General features: G+C 46.0%; 1 protein-coding gene across 1 annotated transcript in view; it reads right to left on the bottom strand.

Moving 5' to 3' along the window:
* Positions 1–23,207, bottom strand: part of LOC121839793 (staphylococcal nuclease domain-containing protein 1-like) — a 283,991-nt gene that overhangs the window by 132,366 nt on the left and 128,418 nt on the right. Inside the window, exon 2 of the mRNA XM_042300487.1 lies at positions 15,604–15,792. Within this exon, the coding sequence (XP_042156421.1) occupies positions 15,604–15,792 (189 nt within the window). The remainder of the gene's footprint in view (positions 1–15,603; positions 15,793–23,207) is intronic.

Raw genomic sequence — 23,207 nt, forward strand, 5'->3', positions numbered from 1 at the left:
GAATACACAGAGATACGGTGACGAGATCCTGGAGGCCCATTGTCCTGAGGCCCATTGTCCTGCTATTTAAATTGACTGATTTCCTTATATGAACTTTAATCTTTGAAATTGCCGCGTTTATATTTTTGTTCAGTGTATTTATATCAAATCCAAGTATACAGCAAAAAACGAATGACCTCACTCTCCAAATGTACATGCACTGTACCCACCTAGCTGGCACAGACAAATCACAAGATGGTTATTATTATGGCAACCATTGTGTTGCAGCCAGGAAACCTGATCTAACGTTACCTCGGTCCCCACGGGAGTGCGGTGGCATGAGCTGCCCAGCCAGCATCAGAGGTGTCAAAGGCAACTAGCCCTTGTCAGAACCGGTTTACGTGACGTGGTGGGGGCCATTTTGAGGCAAAGTCACATAAGGTGCCTTAGTCTCCAGGAGGACTGAGTGACTCATTAAAGTGGAACTAATTACAAGTGGGGTTGAGACACTCCCAAAAGCAGGAGGGAGCATTTAAATGGCGCCCCGGAGAAACAAATATTTAGCATTTCATTAAAGGGAAGAACAAGGAGGGAAGGAGGGAGTCGTACTGCCCACCCATATTAAAACCAGTTAAATGTAGCTGGGAGAGGAGGCCTTAAAACATGTCTTGTCTAATTGTGTGTGGTGTGTGTGTGTGTTCATGCTTGTGTGTGTGTGTATTTGTTTGGCAATTACCCACAATTTAAAAGAAATTACAGACGGGCGATTAGAGAGGACACCTGAAGCGGGGATGAGAGTGGAAGGTCCTGCTGTTTTCATGGCGCTGCCTCTACACTCACCAGAACACGTAAATGTTAGCGTAGCGCGGGGAAATGTCAGAAGCAACTTCTATTACGCAAGGAAAGTACGCTCATCTCTAGGAGACAGAACACACGTCTCCTTCCTGAGGGGTATGATGGCTGCGTGGTCCCATGGTGTTTATACTTGCGTACTGTTGTTTGTGCAGATGAACATGGTACCTTCAGGCATTTGGAAATTGCTCCCAAGGATGAACCAGACGTGGAGGTCTACAATTTTTTTTCTGAGGTCTTGGCTGATTTCTTTTGATTTTCCCATGATGTCAAGCAAAGAGGCACTGAGTTTGAAGGTAGGCCTTGAAATACATCCACAGGCACACCTCCAATTGACTCAAATGATGTCAATAAGCCTATCAGAAGCTTCTAAAGCCATGACATCATTTTCTGGAATTTTCTAAGCTGTTTAAAGGCACAGTCAACTTAGTGTATGTTAACTTCTGACCCACAGGAATTGTGATACAGTGAATTATGAGTTTAATAATCTGTCTGTAAACAATTGTTGGGAAAATTACTTGTGTCGTGCACAAAGTAGATGTCCTAACAGACTTGCCAAAACTATAGATTGTTAACAAGAAATTTGTGGAGTGGTTGAAAAACGAGATTTAATGACTCCAACCTAAGTGTATGTAAACTTCAGACTTCAACTGTATTTATTTACACACACACCACGCACACATATATATATATATAGTAGAAAAGCTGTAAAAAATGTTTTTAGGTAGATATGTCCTTCAAAGATGTATGGGTTAACCAAAAAAATGAAATAAAATCCAAATAAAAAAATACCAAAAGTCATTAGAGCGACAAACAAATGTATTTGTTGATTTCCCATAAATGGGGAGCATAACCATCTATGAGATTATGGTTGACCTAATAAGATGTCATAATATCATGTTGCTGCTTTCAAAACTCATCTCATTCCTTTGGAGGTGGAGGAAAATGAGGAAGGACCAGTCCAGGGCAGAAGATCCCCTATGGTGTCCCAGGAGGGACAAAATGCACCACCACCGCCAACATTCATCCTTCATCCTTACACGCCCGATTAAGTCAGCTTGGATGAATGGGGGGGTTATGAGAAAAGAGCAAGGGAGAGATGAGAGAGCAAGGAGGAGGGGAAGAAAGAGGAAAGCCCCCATGAACAGGAAGGCAGGCTGTAAGGCAAGCAGTAAGGCAGTCAGTAAGGCAGGCAGTGCAGGGTTTGTGTTCCCTCTCTTTTGCAGTCTGCATACCCAAACATGTGTTAACCAGCAGTAATGCAATTCACAATGTCATCCCTCATTACACTCCCCACAACAATGTGTGCTCCCCTTCTCCCCCTTAACTTCCTATCCCCAACATCACCCAACAACAAACTGGGGGGAGAAGGTGTGGGGGGGGGGTGTTCTTTCTGCACGGGCAGACCAAGAGCAGCCGCAAACCTGCCCCAGAGGACCTCGGCTATAAGAGCCTGCAGGAATCCCGCGGATGACTGGAGAAGGGCGAGTGGTGGGCCAAGGACACAGTCAAACAGACAACTGCACGCACTCACAGCCACAAGTGCACACACACACACTCACATAAACACGCATAAAACAACACACACTCCACAGGTTGTGAGGGCTGAGAGTTGCAGAGCTGACAGAATGCTGCAGCCTAGGTCTGAATGAGGAGGAGAGATGGGGATATACACACAGTTCTCCCTCCACTTTTCTTTCTGGCACCGTGGGGTACCAGAGGGCCAAGCCTGTCGCCTGCAGAGGAGAGCCACGTCCCTGGGGGAGTGGAGTGTGTGTGTGTGTGTGAGCGCAGGGCAGGGCAGAGAATCAGATTATATAACGTGTTAGCGGTATGAAATGTCCTCTGTCAGCTCTTAGCCTTTGTGTTGTGGGAGATGGATGTTGTGCACACACTGTTGAGGGAGAGTAAAGAGGGCAGGGACACTCAGTCAGTATAGACACACAATGTATATTCACCTGCACACACACAACTACCACACACACACACAATAGGGAACTAAATGTGGTAGACAAAGTCCTCTTACTCATCATGCCAACAGTGCTGGGTCTCCTACAGGTCACATCCCCCATTGTGTCCACCAGTCAAGGCACTGGAAAGAGCCCTTTACACACACTCTGTGTCCCCCTGTCACCGACAACACACACACACAGCCTCGGGGTAGATGGCTCGACTACTACATGACTAGGGTTATTTCTGTGGTGTGTACCTGTGATTACCCACAGAAGGAGGGGTGCCCTGAAACCACACCACTCACAATAGGGCCATCTATTTCAAAGGGATGACTGTAGCGCAACAGCATTGCTCCTATGGGATAGCATGTGACCATGTCGCTGCGCCACACACATCACAAACAGAGCCTGCGTACAGACCTCAGCATATAAACAGCCCATGTATTCCGACTGCGCAGGCGAACGCCTGAGGGGCCAAAGGCATTTCATTAACTAAGAGTCGCAGCCCTTATCAAATAGCCTTTCAACCACAACACAGACATATGGCTGGGGTGGGATAGGAGGATATGTTATGTGTACGTTTCATGTTTTATGGGGTTGGCCATTGTGCTAATGAGCAGACGGCCTATAACGGAAACCAGATAACAGTGTAATTAATCATTAATAAAACAAATGTCTTTGACTACCTTGGGATTATTATTAAACCTAATGTCTGACTACTTTGGGATTATTATTAAACCTGTCTTTAACTACCTTGGGATTATTATTAAACCTAATGTCTGACTACATTAGGATTATTATTAAACCTAATGTCTTTGACTACTTTGGGATTATTATTAAACCTAATGTCTTTGACTATTTTGGGATTATTATTAAACCTAATGTCTGACTACTTTGGGATTATTATTAAACCTAATGTCCTTGACTACTTTGGGATTATTATTAAACCTAATGTCTGACTACTTTGGGATTATTATTAAACCTAATGTCTTTGACTACCTTGGGATTATTATTAAACCTAATGTCTGACTACATTAGGATTATTATTAAACCTAATGTCTGACTACTTTGGGATTATTATTAAACCTAATGTCTGACTACTTTGGGATTATTATTAAACCTAATGTCTGACTACTTTGGGATTATTATTAAACCTAATGTCTTTGACTACTTTGGGATTATTATTAAACCTAATGTCTGACTACTTTGGGATTATTATTAAACCTAATGTCTGACTACTTTGGGATTATTATTAAACCTAATGTCTTTGACTACTTTGGGATTATTATTAAAACTAATGTCTGACTACCTTTGTGTCAAAATCAGTGTTTTCCCTACTATCGCTTGCATCGTTTCTGGAGAGATTCTGAGAAGATTTTAAAAATGGCATTCCGTCTTGACCAAAACAATCTAGGGGAAACACTGAATACTAGTTTTTACTTCCAACCTTCCTCAAAGCCTCACTCCCAGTACAGTTGACCCAGTGCAACCTGTGTCCCTGGCACAGCACCCTCCATAGACCTGCATTATTCAAAGCAACCAGGAACACACACAGGATGTTAAAGAGGACCTCTCCCTTCATATCCCCCTCATACTTCAGTGTATGTTTACACAGAGAGAAAGACACAAGAGTACAACGATGGCAGTGGCCCACACTCATTCATTTAAGATGAGGGGCTTAGCAGTTGAGGCAGAGTTCGCGCTATAGCGAAAGGTAAAGAGCTTTCTTGTGTTTATTCAAAGTTCACTGGTTATGACAGATTGTTTTGATACCGCTCCAAGAATCACTCGGCATCGCAATGCAAACAAGCTGCCAGAGACCTGCGCTTGAGAAATGATGCGAGAGGGAATGTATTACACAATGTAGAGTTCTACTTTCTATCATCATATTACCCCTCGCTCTAATCCACCGCAGACGGACGCAAACTGAAAGAATTAGCCAAATGTGGAGTCTGGTGACGCAGAAACATTGTCCCACCACTTTGTTGTTGTTGTGGTATTCCGTGGGAAACAGTACGTACTGTTGGGTATCTCAAATGTCCTGGTTTACATGTTTCAGTTGGGTTTAATGATTCTCTGACAGGATGTTTGACACATCTCCCACTTCAACAGTGCCATGTCAGCAGTGTCCTTGTAAAGGCTGTCCATTTGGACACAATCAATGATCTTCCTGTTGTTGCTGGGTAGAGTTGTAGAGGGGTTATATGCTTCCTGTTTGGCCCTGTCCGGGGTGTCCTCGGATGGGGCCACAGTGTCACCTAACCCCTACTGTCTCAGCCTCCAGTATTTATGCTGCAGTAGTTTGTGTGTCGGGGGGCTAGGGTCAGTTTGTTATATCTGGAGTACTTCTCCTGTCCTATTCGGTGTCCTGTGTGAATCGAAGTGTGCGTTCTCTAATTCTCTCCTTCTCTCTTTCTTTCTCTCTCTCAGAGGACCTGAGCCCTAGGACCATGCCCCGGGACTACCTGACATGATGACTCCTTGCTGTCCCCAGTCCACCTGGCCGTGCTGCTGCTCCAGTTTCAACTGTTCTGCCTTATTATTATTCGACCATGCTGGTCATTTATGAACATTTGAACATCTTGGCCATGTTCTGTTATAATCTCCACCCGGCACAGCCAGAAGAGGACTGGCCACCCCACATAGCCTGGTTCCTCTCTAGGTTTCTTCCTAGGTTTTGGACTTTCTAGGGAGTTTTTCCTAGCCACCGTGCTTCTACACTTGCATTGAATGCTGTTTGGGGTTTTAGGCTGGGTTTCTGTACAGCACTTTGAGATATCAGCTGATGTACGAAGGGCTATATAAATACTTTTGATTTGATTTGAGTTGGGACGGCCATTTTGGGTCAATAACACAGGTGCCCCTGCCTAGTCATCAGACTGACAGGAGAGAGGATGAGCCGGTCAACTTCCACTCATGCTCAGACTCCAACATCAGCTCACCCACTTGATTCAACCAACAGGGTTTATGTGAAATGTTATAGGTTGCTTTGGAAATTAAAACCAGAGGTTTGGTGAGGCACTGTGTGAATAGTCCAACAGCCTCTGTGGCTGCTTCCAGTGGCTCTCAATGTGCTTTCCAGGTATTTGGTGTGAAGGGGGGTGTCTAATTGGATAACTCTTTCTTTCATTCTCTGTGTCGCTGCCGTGGCTCCTGTCTGACACCGACTGCCCTCCATTTGTTAAATAAGCAGGTAACAATGAGAAGTGATGACCGCAATGGTCATATATATATAATCACTTGTCTACCCTGAGACGCAATTAGTCTCAATTCTTCACACTGCCTAATGATATTTGGTATGAAAAAAATGATAATGATTTCACATCCGTGCCGAGCGTCTTCACAACGCTAACGGAAAGAGACCCGGGCCTGAATAAAATGGCTGAAGTAAAAAGTAAAAACATGCCGGCTGAGCGAGAGAGAGGGATTTCCGTTAAAAGGAGAGCTAAATTGAAGAAGGAGCACCTGAAATTTCCAGCAGATTGACTCTCGAATTCGCTCATTAGTTCACAAACGACTCCAAATGAGCTGTTTAATAATAATCCCCAGTGCGTTTTTGAGGTATCGCCATGGTGATAGGATCTCCCTCCGAGGGAGAAAGAGGGAGAAAAAGAAAGCAGAATGCATGAACACTGCTTTGAGGAAGGTACTAATAGATGGATAGAGACGGCCTGTTCCTTGTAAGCGTCCTTGTATGTAACGGTATGCCCTCTATACAGGTCATCTTTAATTACCACAAGATACAGCCTAGTTATGTTGATTCCATGTAAATCCCCTTGACTGACAAAATGGCCAGATAAATACGTTTTCCATAGTAACACCAATAAATGGTAATAACGCTAGGGGAAGAGATGAAATGCTATCACTAGGCTACCATAGTAACACCAATAAATGGTAATAACGCTAGGGAAGAGATGAAATGCTATCACTAGGAAGTAACACCAATAAAGATAGGGAAAGAGATGAAATGCTATCACTAGGCTACCATAGTAACACCAATAAATGGTAATATCGCTAGGGGAAGAGATGAAATGCTATCACTAGGCTACCATAGTAACACCAATAAATGGTAATAACGCTAGGGGAAGAGATGAAATGCTATCACTAGGCTACCATAGTTGTCACACCCTGACCATAGTTTGCTTTGTATGTTTCTATGTTTTGGTTGGTCAGGGTGTGATCTGAGTGGGCATTCTATGTTGGATGTCTTGTTTGTCTATTTCTATGTCTGGCCTGATATGGTTCTCAATCAGAGGCAGGTGTTAGTCATTGTCTCTGATTGGGAACCATATTTAGGTAGCCTGGGTTTCATTGTGTGTTTGTGGGTGATTGTTCCTGTCTCTGTGTTTTGCATCAGATAGGACTGTTTTAGGTTTTCCACGTTTGTTGTTTTGTTAGTTTATTCGTGTACAGTTTCTTTATTAAAGTACAATGAATAACAACCACGCTGCATTTTGGTCCGCCTCTACTTCACCTAAAGAAAACCGTTACAGAATCACCCACCACAACAGGACCAAGCGGCGTGGTAACGGGCAGCAGCAGGAGCAGCGTAATAAGGACTTCTGGACTTGGGAAGAAATCCTCGACGGGAGAGGACCCTGGGCAAAGCCAGGGGAGTGTCGCCGCCCCAAGGTGCAGCAGGAGAAACGGCAGCAGGAGCAGCGAGAGGAATGGACATGGGAGGACGAATTGGACGGAGAAGGACCCTGGGCTCAGCCTGGAGAATATCGCCGCTCCAAAGAAGAACTGGAGGCGGCGAAAGCGGAGAGGCGCTGGTATGAGGAGGCAGCACGGCGGCGTGGATGGAAGCCCGAGAGTCAGCCCCATTTCTTGGGGGGGCTCACAGGAAGTGTGGTGAAGCCAGGTAGGAGACCTGCGCCAACTTTGCTTACCGGGGTCTAGAGAGACCGGACAGGCACCGTGTTATGCTGTGAAGCGCACGGTGTCCCCAGTGCGGGTGCATAGCCCGGTGCGGTACATTCCAGCTCCGCGTAGGGGAAGAGAGGGGAAGATATGAAATGCTATCACTAGGCTAATCCAGAATATTGAATATAGTAAACCAAGGTACACTTCCTCCAGCATGTGCTCAGGAAGAAGACACAGGCATATTAGGTTCACTAAAACCCCAATTATCTTGATTCATTCTCTGCTTGTTCTTGTTTAGCCAGGTGTGTAATGTGCTGACTGTGGATCAGCCTGTGCAGATAGGGCCATGGGGAGATCTCCAAAGCTTTGAGGCTATTTCTGACAACACTTCTAAAAAATAATACATAATTGACAACCCATAGAGGGAGAAATGGGATGATTTTTGATTACGTGGAAACGTTTTGGCTTATGAAGCAAGCCACTTGACCCTTTGTGTGACTCTGTTGGTAATGGTGAGCAAGAGTTAAGATTGCTGTGTCCCAACAAAAATCAGGACATGCTTACAGTGCTTGTCGGCCAAACACAGGACATGTTAACGTTGATTTCCCTTACATTACCAGAGACGCTCTGGCTAGTAGCTCTGGTTATTCAAACAGCCCCTGAGGCGGTGGAACAGTAGTCAGTCTCTCCTAACGCTTGGATTCCTCCCAAAAACCCATCTGAAACCGGATTATGAACTTCAATCAGTCGTCCTCAAGGACGCGGTTTGGGAGGAGTTCCAACGTCAAACCCGGGGTACTTTTAAATTCTCAGACAGACGGATGCACGTTGACGGACGGACTCTCAAAATGGTATTCACACGAAACAGTACAGCCGACAACGCAGCCCATCTCACCCTCCCCTCCCACTGTCAGATGAAGGAAGGAAATTCAGGGGAATAAGGTCATGACTGCATTTGTGAAGAAGCATGATTCCAGTTAATTACAGGTATTACGAGAATGATTAAGGAGAGAAGGGGGGAAGACTGGGGAAAGATGGATGGGGAGTGGTCTCTGTAGAAGGCAGAAAAAAGGGACTAAGATAGGGGATCACCAGGAAGGTCATATAATCTTGCTCGTCCCTCCTCCTCTCTCTCGCTCTCTGAAGGCCTATCAGAGGAAGCTAATCTCTTTCACTACCGGGTAATTACAGCGGAAAACCACTTGCTCAACAGAAACAGGGGCTCTGGTTTTATCAAGGACCCATTCTTGATTTACTTCTTCATAATTAGGCCGCTCCAATTATCAGTGTGTTCGTTTTTTCCTCTATCACAGCCTACTGGCTGGGTGTGCTGAGGCAGGGGGCGGGGCTCCCATGGAGGAGTCAAACATTGACAAGAGCCAGAATTGCAAGTTAACAACAACTAAGGAGGACAATGAAACCCACTGGGCTGCATAGCAACAAAAACAAAAAGAGAGCTTTGGTATTCTGAACAGATTGTTCTTTTCTCCCCGTCTCTCTTCATTTCAGAACACTTTCATTTTTGTGTTTGTGTGAGTGTTCTTGTGATTGTCCCTAGAGGTGCACCGGTGCCCTTACCGACCTCATTCTTTGGGAACTCGTAAAACTAGGCCTGAATAGAAAAAAATTATGCTCCGTTCCAGTTTGAGCACAATTGTTACTGTACAAAACCCACCGTCCCCTCTCGCTCTCCCAGCATGTGAATAGTGGGAGTGTAACACATAAAAAAATGCAATGGCACTTGTTCGGCAGCAGGATACAGGCAGTGTTTCAGTAGACCTTGTTTACAATGATGCTTCGTAAGCAGGAATCAGATTCTTCCACCATCCAGAGAGAAGTCCCGGTACACAAGAATGCTTTCACAAAACAAACAAGAGAAGGCATTAAAATGGGCCGGGGCATAGGAATAAAATGAGTAGTGCTTTGTTAAAACAACGTAACACTAATTATAAGCTGGGTGGTTTGAGCCCTGAATGCTGATTGGCTGACAGTCGTGATATATCAGACCGTATACCACGTATAAACACTTATTTTTACTGCTATAATTCCGCTAGTAAACAGTTTATAATAGCAATAAGGCACCTCGGGGGTTTGTGGTATATGGCCAATATACCACGGCTAAGGGATGTATGCAGGCACTCCTCGTTGTGTCGTGCTTCAGAACAGCCCTTAGCCGTGGTTTATTGGCCCTATACCACAAACCCCCTTGTGCCTTATTGCTTAAGCAAAAACGTGCTCCATTTATTCTCTAGACAGTGGTTAAGTCATGTTAGGGGTTTGGGGTGAAGATTAACAGTTCATTTGTCAAGGCAAGAAGCTAGAGAGACAGCTCTGACCACCACTGCACCCGCCAAGTCTATCTGTAGTGCATTACGTCTCAAAATGATGCAACCGCTCATCCAGATAGATGTGGCAGAACAGAATTAGGCATGTGGTGTGACCAGGCCTTGACCTTCCTATCTAAATGGGACACGGTTGAGCTGAGTCTTGCATAACGGAGGCAGACATCAATTTAAGAGATGCTGATCTCCGAGCCCAAATATGCTGATGGCCATAAAGATAAAAACAGAAGCAGACAACTTTGAGAGAGCTTTCATTTCAACCGTAACGACCTCCTCCCATTGGCGTCGTCGCGCAAAGAAAACCTCATATCGACAAAAGTCACTTGAGCTAAGCAGTTTAGTTTTAGGAACAAGTGCAAAAGCAGCAACACCCCCCCCATGCCCCGGTCCCTGCTCCCCCAGCGGTGGAAACTTTAATAAGGGTTTCTCTGGACCCCTCAGAGTCCACTTCATTACGCCAAGCCCCCTTTCTTGTTGGGGGATACGCCTGACACAGCAACAACAATTTCTCCCATATCCACAGCCAGGGGGGGCAATAAAAAGAGAGAGAGAGGGGGAAGAAGAGGAAGACGAGAGAGGAGGATGGTACACCTAGCGAAGGACGGCCCGGCTGCACTTCAGAAGAAAGAAAAAAAGCAGAGCGCTCAGCTTTTTCTTGGCCAGGTCCCGAAGGGTTAATTATATCCACAACCCATCCGCCTCTCGTCTGACCCCCAGGATGTACACAGCACACAAACCTCTGCCCCACACACATATATACACATACACAGAAGGGGGGGTGAGGGGCTGTTGTCTTTCGGCTCAATGCCACTCAGGGAAACCCACTTCAAACACAATCACAGCCCTCAACAGCCCTTGAGGGCCACAACTGACGGTTAGGCCAAGTAGAGAAAGAGAGAATCTCACTGTTGCCCTCTTAAGCTCTGCTCTCAATCAGGTCAGGTCTGAAACACGAAGCCAATCTGGCCTGTACTCCTGGACAGACGATGGAGAGGGACAGACTGGTAGGGAGGCCAAAAAGAGCTCTCTCCTCACCGCCGCCTCAGCAGACGACGTGCATCCATGGCACATCGTGGGAGATTAGATTTACTTTGTACTCTGGCCCCAGGTTCACTCCCTATCCCCACCACTCAGATGGATGTTTCTCATATACTGCTGCTAGCCGTGATGGATTCAGAGGAAGGACAGGGAACACAGTCCCTGCTTGGCTCCAGCAGTAGATCATTCCAATGATAGGAGAAAAGCAGATGCGGCAGCTTCCCAAAGTGTTGGGCATAGCAGGGAGAGGTAGAGAGAGTGGTAGCGGGGATAGAGGACGGGCGAGACAGCTGGCCCAGGACTGAATTCATCTGGCATAATGAAAATGGAGGGAGAGATTGGGATCACTAAGAGAGAGGGCCTCCATCCATCAAAGGCCTGCGATAGGAAGGGAAAGGAGGCGTCAATGATAACGGGGGAATATGTGGCAATTCTTCTCCCCAAAGACGTAGCATCAGTCTCACCACTCTCATCATTGGCTGGCTTTCTCCATGCAACAGAGGAGATTGATGTATTTGGAGGAAATTGATATAGTATGATGACGGGGTGACACCAGATCTCTAACACAAGGACAGGGTCTCTCAGCGGATATTATGAAATGCCTTTTTAACTGTCTTGCTAACCATAGCATTCATGCTAACTAGCTGTTTAAAGTTAAGACAGGAACTGAGTGATGTCAACTAGTACTGGTCTTGGTGCCCAAGTCCACTGGACTTTGTGATACCAACTAGTCTTGGAGTCCATGTCTTCTAGCTAACTAGCCCAACTTTTCAACAAATACTAACCCTATTCCAAATTATTTCACCATCTCTTAGCTCTTCAAAGTTTTGTTGTTGCCTAAATTTTTCCCACATGGACCAGATATGCATAAATACATGTTTTAAATATAGAGACCAAACGGACTCAAGGACTGCTAGACTCGAACAGCCCGAGGACAACTAGATCCGTTCAGTATAGACCTGGTCGGATCCAGACCCGATCCAATCCAAGTGAGGGAAGCAGCAGAAAAGTTTTTTAATTTTTTTTAAAGATACTTAAACCTCTTATGGCTGCCATCCCGTTAATGGGATAATTGTCATCAACAACCGCTGAATTGCATAGAGCCACATTCAAAGAATATTACCAAAAATATTTATATTCATGAAATCACAAGTGCAATATAGCAAAACACAGCTTAGCCTTTTGTTAATCCACCTGTCGTGTCAGATTTTGAAAATATGCTTTACAGCGAGAGCAATCCAAGGGTTTGTGTAAGTTATTTGATCGCTCAACAAACATTATGTACACCTAGCATCAAGTAGCTTGGTCACGAAAATCAGAAATGCAATCAAATTAATCGTTTACCTTTGATGATCTTCGGATCTTTTTTTACTCACGAGACTCCTAGTTACACAATAAATGTTCCTTCTGTTCCATAAAGATTATTTCTATATCCAAAATACCTCCGTTTGCTTGGCGCGTTATGTTCAGAAATCCACAGGAAAGAACGGTCACGACAACGCAGACAAATTCCACATCGTATCCGTAATGTCCACAGAAACATGTCAAACGTTTTTTATAATCAATCCTCAGGTTGTTTTTAAAATATATAATCGATAATATATCAACCGCAACTGTCTTTTTCAGTAGGAGAGGGAAAGGCAATGGCTGCCCAAACTCTGTTACGCATACAAAACGCTGCTGGCATACAATGACGCAATGTTATCTTTCTCGCTCATTTTTCAAAATAAAAGCCTGAAACTATGTTTAAAGACTGTTGACACCTTGAGGAAGCAATAGGAAAGGGAATCTGGTTGATATCCCTTTAAATGGAGCAAAGGCAGGCTATGGAACATGGAGTTTTCAAAATAGAAGCCATTTCCTGGTTTGATTTTCCTCAGGGTTTCGCCTGCAATATCAGTTCTGTTAAACTCACAGACAATATGTTTTCTATCCAATACTAATAATAATATGCATATATTAGCAACTGAGACTGAGGAGCAGGCCGTTTAGTTTGGGCAATATATTCATCCAAGCTACTCAATACTGCCCCCCAGCCATAAGAAGTTAATAACCGGAGCTGATAAAGCACAAGAGGAGAGAGAGATGTACTGCTGTATCAGGCTGTAGAGGGACTGTACTGTGAGCGAGTGACACAGGGAGCAGGGAGGATGGAGAGACAAGAGACAGCAACCAAGCCATAGTAGACCAATAGCTGCCATAGCTAGGTTATTTATCATCAAATATGATTACATAGTACCTGTCTTGACTACATCAAAACGAGAGAACGTAGTTAAGCTAGCTAACGTTCGCTAGCTAGGCTTACTGAAGCTGCAGTGAATGAGCTTTCTAATCCTACTGTTACAAACAACAACAACTCCCTGCAGAATATTAAGTAGCAGCCTACCTGTTGGCTCTTGGTCGTGGTCACCTATCCTCCCCCTTTAACTTTTCATTCTGTCATTTTAATTCAATCTTCCATTGATTAGACGTCTATCTTTTGCCACACAAGGAGGCTCTATGACTGTAGCCTATTGCCGATTTGATGATTTATGATTGGCTTAACAGCAGCAACAAGCTACACACTCCACTCTCGTGAAAAGCAAGAGCATCAGCATAAATAACATTTTTCTCTCACTACTACACATACCCCAGACCCGTGACAATCATATCAGCTCATACCCAGACACGTGACAATCATATCAGATCATACCGACAATCAGATCATACCCAGACCCTTGACAATCATATCAGATCATACCCAGACCAGTGACAATCATATCAGATCATACCAAGACCAGTGACAATCAGATCATACCCAGACCCATGACAATCATATCAGATCATACCCAGACCCGTGACAATCATATCAGATCATACCCAGACCAGTGACAATCATATCAGATCATACCCAGACCCTTGACAATCATATCAGATCATACCCAGACCAGTGACAATCAGATCATACCCAGACCCGTGACAATCATATCAGATCATACCCAGACCAGTGACAATCATATCAGATCATACCCGGACCAGTGACAATCATATCAGATCATTCCCAGACCAGTGACAATCATATCAGATCATTCCCAGACCAGTGCCGATCAGATCAGATCCAGACCCGTGACAAACATATCAGATCATACCCAGACCAGTGACAATCAGATCAGATCATACCCAGACCAGTGACAATCATAGCAGATCATACCCAGACCAGTGACAATCATATCAGATCATTCCCAGACCAGTGCCGATCAGATCAGATCCAGACCCGTGACAATCATATCAGATCATACCCCAGACTAGTGACAATCATATCAGATCATACCCAGACCTGTGACAATCATATCAGATCATACCCAGACCTGTGACAATCATATCAGATCATACCCAGACCTGTGACAATCTTATCAGATCATACCCAGACCAGTGACAATCATATTAGATCATACCCAGACATGGGGATTCATTAGGAATTCTGGATCTGGACCCGGGATCGGGTCTCCAGTATTCGGGTACAGGTGGGTCCGTGAAGACCTATAGTTAGGATGAGCCCTAAAAACCATGCAAACTAAGCCTGATGCTAATGGTTAAGTGCTAACAAACAAAAGCACCCTCAGGGCGAACAAAGATTGTTAACCTCAAAACACTAACAAACAAAAGCACCCTCAGGGCGAACAAAGATTGTTAACCCCAAAACACTAACAAACAAAAGCACCCTCAGGGCGAACAAAGACTGCTAACCCCAAAACACTAACAAACAAAAGCACCCTCAGGGCGAACAAAGACTGCTAACCCCAAAACACTAACAAACAAAAGCACCCTCAGGGCGAACAAAGACTGCTAACCCCAAAACACTAACAAACAAAAGCACCCTCAGGGCGAACAAAGATTGTTAACCCCAAAACACTAACAAACAAAAGCACCCTCAGGGCGAACAAAGATTGTTAACCCCAAAACACTAACAAACAAAAGCACCCTCAGGGCTAACCCCAAAACACTAACAAACAAAAGCACCCTCAGGGCGAACAAAGATTGTTAACCCCAAAACACTAACAAACAAAAGCACCCTCAGGGCGAACAAAGATTGTTAACCCCAAAACACTAACAAACAAAAGCACCCTCAGGGCGAACAAAGATTGTTAACCCCAAAACACTAACAAACCGAACAAAACACAAACAAAAGCACCCTCAGGGCGAACAAAGATTGTTAACCCCAAAACACTAACAAACAAAAGCACCCTCAGGGCGAACAAAGATTGTTAACCCCAAAACACTAACAAACAAAAGCACCCTCAGGGCGAACAAAGATTGTTAACCCCAAAACACTAACAAACAAAAGCACCCTCGGGGCGAACAAAGACTGCTAACCCCAAAACACTAACAAACAAAAGCACCCTCGGGGCGAACAAAGACTGCTAACCCCAAAACGCTAGAAAAACATGAGCTGGAGCACACCCAGAAAAATGATTTTGTGTGGAGGTGCTGACTAACAAAGAATAAACTGTAAACTATAGTAAAGAGAATCACACACTCCATATATAACCCCAAAAAGCTAACAAACAAAAACACGGGGAAAACTGAGGACTTACCTTGTCTTTCCTGAGACGAGAGGCCTCCTCTCCGGATACCAGGGTCTTGTAGTAGGAGCTACGCTCGGCCGTGAAGTGGACCTTCGATAGGGCGTTCTCTACCAGCGCCACCGACAGGTTGACCCCCTCGATGTGAAGCCAGCCGATGAAGTTACCAGCCTTGTCCATACTCTCTACTTCCACCTCCACCTGCCAGAGAGAAGAGGGAGGAGACAGAAGAGGAGGGAGAAATGAGACTGGGTTAATGTACTGTATCGGGATTAGGTTTGGGATTCTATTAGAGAAAGCGAGGAGGGTGCTCTGAAGCAGGAGACACTCTCCTGTCCTTAAATAGACAGATCATTGGAGGCCCCTGAGCTCGCTATCGATCTGAGAGCCTTGAGCTCGCACGAACACATCTGATGTGGCAGCTCTCTCACTGTCAGTTGGCCTTCGCGCTGTTTTGGTCGCTGCCGCCGCGCTCATCTTTCATGCACAATTACACCCAGCGGAGATACTCAGTGGGTTAGACCTCCAAGACGACTCAGGACCCCCAGATTGATCCCATTGGTCCATATGAAAGGACTGGAAAAGTACTGGAATATAAGGTCATGAAAATTTGCGTTTCAAAAAGTTAGGAAAAGAAAAGTCGGAAAGTGACTGAGCTGGAAAACTAATAGACCATGAATGTTTTTTAGGGGACAGCTGAGGAACATCTCATAGTTCTATAACAAAACACATCCATGATTAGCTGGAGCAGATCCATAATTGAATAGTATAATAGTAAACTTGTTTTCCCTCTTGACTTCAGCTGATGCCAACAACAACCTTAAAATAAATTATTTTCTAATTCAGTATCGAGTCCAAACTTCATCTACCAGTCTTTGGTTAAGACTTCAATACCGTTATAGAGTGAGGTTCCCACACATTTTCAAAATCTTTTGTAATTAGTGCGAGCCAAATTGCATTCCCTGTGGTGCTAACCCTGCTGCTGACAAAGTGCCGGGTATTTAACAACATTAGCCCTTTGGAGACAATAACCAAAATCTGCCTATTCAGGAGAATTGCCTATTCATTACGTTTTGTTTCATAAAGCGTGGGAGGAGAGAAAGGCAAATCAATATGGCGTTGTTTTTCCCTCCGACGGCAGAGTGGGAGAGAGAGAGAGAAGAGAGAGAGCCAGGTGTGGAGAAAGTCAAACGATTAAGACACTGGCTGCTTAGCCTCTGTGGGCCCCGTGGGAAATCTGACGCAAATGCCTTGTTCCTCTGTGCCTTGTATCCACAGTCAAAGTAAAAAGCTTTTTAATGAGAGCATAATCTGCACTTTGATTAAACACAATAATGACAACACGCTGCGGTGGAAACAGGGACAAACATAGGCCGTGTTTCCTGCTTTCTCCCCCAGCTCCTAGCTGGGTCTTGGGGGTTGAGAGAAGGCGAGGGGGTCATGTTAAGTAATGTTGCCTCGTGGGGGGGGGGGGTTCTGAGGCTTTCTGACCTGTCTAGGCATGCTTGGTTAAATGGGGTTGGATGTTATGTGTAAATGCATAAGTTGAAGTGTGACTGCAGGATCCCTCCCCACACTACTGCTACAGTACACTACCATGTGTCTGTCTGGTTCAGTATACACACACACTGACTCAAGGTGTGTTTATGTGCCAATGTCACGTCCTCAACATGGTGTTAAGAGGACAGATCGACAAGGGTTGACAACGGATGACAAGTTCCTCATCTCTTCCCCCCCTCCCCAATTTCCGTCTCTCCCCCTTTCTCTTCCCTCCCCTTCTCTCCATTCCCACCTCTCTCTAACTGGCCTGCCAGTTATACAACCAGGCTATTATAGACACACTGCACCTCCTACAACTTAAATGTCAAGCAGGGAGGTGAGGGGGGTGAGTGGAGGGAAAGGTCTGTAGTGAGCTGGAGCTAGCAGGGAGCAGGCAGTGCTCTCTCAGACAGGCTGATGCTCATTATCCTCTCCACCCCTCACTGGGTCTTCACAAACCACATGCCCAAAAATGTCAGCAACCCAATGCTCGATGTCAGACAAAAATTGAGAGTGGAAATGAGTGGATGGAGGGGAGAAATGGAGAGAGGGAGAAGGAGAAATGGAGAGAGGGAGAAGGAGAAATGGAGAGAGGGAGGAGGAGAAACGGGGAGGAGGAGAAATGGAGAGGAGGAGAAATAGAGAGAGGGAGAAGGAGAAATGGAGAGGAGGAGAAATTGAACGATGTGAGGAAAAAGAAGTAGAGCAGTGGGATGTTTGGTACTAATCAGCGTAAATAGGAGTGTGTGTGTTATCCATCAGGAGCATCCTATTCACTATGGGCTGCCAAAGAAAATCACTTGCTTAATTTGAGCAATTGAGTAGATATTCAATTTCAATGTGTCAAACTGGACCGATAATGCAATCCATTACATTACCATTCAGCAGCACTATTCACTACCAGAGTAAAGAGGTACAGAACATACAGGTCAATAGGGAATGGAATTATGGTTCTATGGGGCCAAATATATTAGTCTCACACACACAGTTGTGGACATACACACACAATCGCTCCACACACACTTGGTAGAACACAAGAGGGATATTGATGCCAGTTGTATTGATGGCGCGTAAAGTCGGCCACTCCTCGGCGACAGCTTATTGCGTCTGTGTTTACAATCTCAAAAAGCTTTTCTGATCATTCGCTGCACATTTCAATCTGACGGGCTGAAAGACATGCTGCTGGTTGAGACATCTTTTCTCTCCGCCACCACGACTGGGACTGACTTGGGGACGCGGGACTCGGAGAGAGAGACAGACGCGGGACTCGGAGAGAGAGACAGACGCGGGACTCGGAGAGAGAGACAGACGCGGGACTCGGAGAGAGAGACAGACGCGGGACTCGGAGAGAGAGACAGACGCGGGACTCGGAGAGAGAGACAGACGCGGGACTCGGAGAGAGAGACAGACGCGGGACTCGGAGAGAGAGACAGACGCGGGACTCGGAGAGAGAGACAGTAAAGAGGGAGAGGTATAGAAGAGAGAAGCTGTGAGAGAAAGGGAAAGAGATGAAGGACAAAGGCAAAATGGGGCGTAGTAAGAAAGCTTTGTAGGGGGGACTGAATGGACAAGTACACACACACACACACACGGGAGTACACACACACACACGGGAGTACACACACACGGGAGTACACACACACACACACACGGGAGTACACACACGGGAGTACACACACACACACCCGGGAGTACTTCCGGCGCCGACAGAGATGGCCGCTTCGCGTTCCTAGGAAACTATGCAGTTTTTTGTTTTTTTACGTGTTATTTCTTACACTAGTACCCCAGGTCATCTTAGGTTTCATTACATACAGCCGAGAAGAACTACTGAATATAAGATCAGCGTCAACTCACCATCAGTACGACCAAGAATATGTTTTTCGCGACGCGGATCCTGTGTTCTGCCTTAAACAGGACAGCGGAGTGGATTCCATGCAGCGACCCAAAAAAACGACTCCGAAAAAGAGGGAAACGAGGCGGTCTTCTGGTCAGACTCCGGAGACGGGCACACCGTGCACCACTCCCTAGCATTCTTCTTGCCAATGTCCAGTCTCTTGACAACACGGTTGATGAAATCCGAGCAAGGGTAGCATTCCAGAGGGACATCAGAGACTAACGTTCTCTGCTTCACGGAAACATGGCTCACTGGAACGACGCTATCCGAGGTGGTGCAGCCAACGGGTTTCTCCACGCATCGCGCCGATAGAGACAAACATCTTTCTGGTAAGAAGAGGGGCGGGGGCGTATGCCTTATGACTAACGTGACATGGTGTGATGAAAGAAACATACAGGAACTCAAATCCTTCTGTTCACCTGATTTAGAATTCCTCACAATCAAATGTAGACCGCATTATCTACCAAGAGAATTCTCTTCGATTATAATCACAGCCGTATATATCCCCCAAGCAGACACATCGATGGCTCTGAACGAACTTTATTTAACTCTCTGCAAACTGGAAACGATTTATCCGGAGGCTGCATTCATTGTAGCTGGGGATTTTAACAAGGCTAATCTGAAAACAAGACTCCCTAAATTTTATCAGCATATCGATTGCGCAACCAGGGGTGGAAAGACCTTGGATCATTGTTACTCTAACTTCCGCGACGCATTTAAGGCCCTGCCCCGCCCCCCTTTCGGAAAAGCTGACCACGACTCCATTTTGTTGATCCCTGCCTACAGACAGAAACTAAAACAAGAAGCTCCCATGCTGAGGTCTGTCCAACGCTGGTCCGACCAAGCTGACTCCACACTCCAAGACTGCTTCCATCACGTGGACTGGGAGATGTTTCGTATTGCATCAGACAACAACATTGACGAATACGCTGATTCGGTGTGCGAGTTCATTAGAACGTGCGTTGAAGATGTCGTTCCCATAGCAACGATTAAAACATTCCCTAACCAGAAACCGTGGATTGATGGCAGCATTCGTGTGAAACTGAAAGCGCGAACCACTGCTTTTAATCAGGGCAAGGTGTCTGGTGACATGACTGAATACAAACAGTGCAGCTATTCCCTCCGCAAGGCTATTAAACAAGCTAAGCATCAGTACAGAGACAAAGTAGAATCTCAATTCAACGGCTCAGACACAAGAGGCATGTGGCAGGGTCTACAGTCAATCACGGACTACAGGAAGAAATCCAGCCCAGTCACGGACCAGGATGTCTTGCTCCCAGGCAGACTAAATAACTTTTTGCCTGCTTTGAGGACAATACAGTGCCACTGACACGGCCTGCAATGAAAACATGCGGTCTCTCCTTCACTGCAGCCGAGGTGAGTAAGACATTTAAACGTGTTAACCCTCGCAAGGCTGCAGGCCCAGACGGCATCCCCAGCCGCGCCCTCAGAGCATGCGCAGACCAGCTGGCCGGTGTGTTTACGGACATATTCAATCAATCCCTATACCAGTCTGCTGTTCCCACATGCTTCAAGAGGGCCACCATTGTTCATGTTCCCAAGAAAGCTAAGGTAACTGAGCTAAACGACTACCGCCCCGTAGCACTCACATCCGTCATCATGAAGTGCTTTGAGAGACTAGTCAAGGACCATATCACCTCCAACCTACCTGACACCCTAGACCCACTCCAATTTGCTTACCGCCCAAATAGGTCCACAGACGATGCAATCTCAACCACACTGCCCTAACCCATCTGGACAAGAGGAATACCTATGTGAGAATGCTGTTCATCGACTACAGCTCGGCATTCAACACCATAGTACCCTCCAAGCTCGTCATCAAGCTCGAGACCCTGGGTCTCGACCCCGCCCTGTGCAACTGGGTACTGGAATTCCTGACGGGCCGCCCCAGGTGGTGAGGGTAGGCAACAACATCTCCTCCCCGCTGATCCTCAACACTGGGGCCCCACAAGGGTGCGTTCTGAGCCCTCTCCTGTACTCCCTGTTCACCCACGACTGCGTGGCCACGCACGCCTCCAACTCAATCATCAAGTTTGCGGACGACACAACAGTGGTAGGCTTGATTACCAACAACGACGAGACGGCCTACAGGGAGGAGGTGAGGGCCCTCGGAGTGTGGTGTCAGGAAAATAACCTCACACTCAACGTCAACAAAACTAAGGAGATGATTGTGCACTTCAGGAAACAGCAGAGGGAACACCCCCCTATCCACATCGATGGAACAGTAGTGGAGAGGGTAGCAAGTTTTAAGTTCCTCGGCATACACATCACAGACAAACTGAATTGGTCCACTCACACAGACAGCATCGTGAAGAAGGCGCAGCAGCGCCTCTTCAACCTCAGGAGGCTGAAGAAATTCGCCTTGTCACCAAAAGCACTCACAAACTTCTACAGATGCACAATCGAGAGCATCCTGGCGGGCTGTATCACCGCCTGGTACGGCAACTGCTCCGCCCTCAACCGTAAGGCTCTCCAGAGGGTAGTGAGGTCTGCACAACGCATCACCGGGGGCAAACTACCTGCCCTCCAGGACACCTACACCACCCGATGTTACAGGAAGGCCATAAAGATCATCAAGGACATCCACCACCCAAGCCACTGCCTGTTCACCCCGCTATCATCCAGAAGGCGAGGTCAGTACAGGTGCATCAAAGCTGGGACCGAGAGACTGAAAAACAGCTTCTATCTCAAGGCCATCAGACTGTTAAACAGCCACCACTAACACTGAGTGGCTGCTGCCAACACACTGACACTGACTCAACTCCAGCCACTTTAATAATGGGAATTGATGGGAAATGATGTAAATATATCACTAGCCACTTTAAACAATGCTACCCTATATAATGTTACTTACCCTACATTATTCATCTCATATGCATACGTATATACTGTACTCTATATCATCGACTGCATCCTTATGTAATACATGTATCACTAGCCACTTTAACTATGCCACTTTGTTTACATACTCATCTCATATGTATATACTGTACTCGATACCATCTACTGTATCTTGCCTATGCTGCTCTGTACCATCACTCATTCATATATCCTTATGTACATATTCTTTATCCCCTTACACTGTGTATAAGACAGTAGTTTTGGAATTGTTAGTTAGATTACTTGTTGGTTATTACTGCATTGTCGGAACTAGAAGCACAAGCATTTCGCTACACTCGCATTAACATCTGCTAACCATGTGTATGTGACAAAGAAAATTTGATTTGATTTGGAGTACACACACACACACGGGAGTACACACACACACAATTTCCTTCACTGCAGGACTGATTAGTGTGCCTATCTGCTGGACCACATATATAACTACAGGAGGCATAATGGAAGGGACATTTGCTCGCCACTTGACAACAGCACAAATACTAAAATAATGGCAGCAGAGCTTTGTGAAGCCTAATGGTCAGAAATGATCCTACTGAGCAACATGAATAATACTGGGCTACGGAATCACATTACACACTATTGGACAACCTGGCGGGCGGCAACACACGTGTGTAAACGCATGTACACACACCTCATTATCTCCTGCTACAGCTCAATATCTGGTTGTTTTGTCACCTTCTCACTGGCAAAGACCATGTCTTACCTATCGCCTGCATACCAACACCATGGAATGGGCTGGCTGTGTACTGAGTGGCTGTGGGCTGACGAAAGCATCATGCCTGGCACAGCGTTTCTAGGGCCACTCAGCGGCCCCCCAGCAGAGGTGATAATGTGGCCAATTGATTACCGTGGGCCTTTCACCGCTCGGGGACTACCCCTGCAAAACAGACACGGCCCAAGCAAGCATGCACCTGCCTGGGCTTGTTCTCTCTCTCTCTCTCTGAGGTAACAGACTGCATTCACACCCCCTGAGCTCTGGAGCTGATCTGAGCTGTGGTGGCTGATTGGCGGCCCACGCGAACCACTTTAGTTTCCCGCCCAAAGTAAATACGCTCACAATGGAGGGCTAGGGGTGGGGAGGGGCGACTGCTTTAGAGCAGAGCCAAGATGGCTCCCAGTGGAGGGCTTGAAGGAGCCAAAATGGCTCCCGTCGGAACACAAATGTAGCTCCGTAATCTCCTAAACGCTGGGATTGTAAACCGGTGTTCAAAACAAAAAAACAACACAAAACAAGAGAGTGGAACTCATTGTTTAAGACTAC

Source organism: Oncorhynchus tshawytscha, linkage group LG17, assembly GCF_018296145.1.
Source record: "Oncorhynchus tshawytscha isolate Ot180627B linkage group LG17, Otsh_v2.0, whole genome shotgun sequence".
NCBI classification, from domain to species: domain Eukaryota; kingdom Metazoa; phylum Chordata; class Actinopteri; order Salmoniformes; family Salmonidae; genus Oncorhynchus; species Oncorhynchus tshawytscha.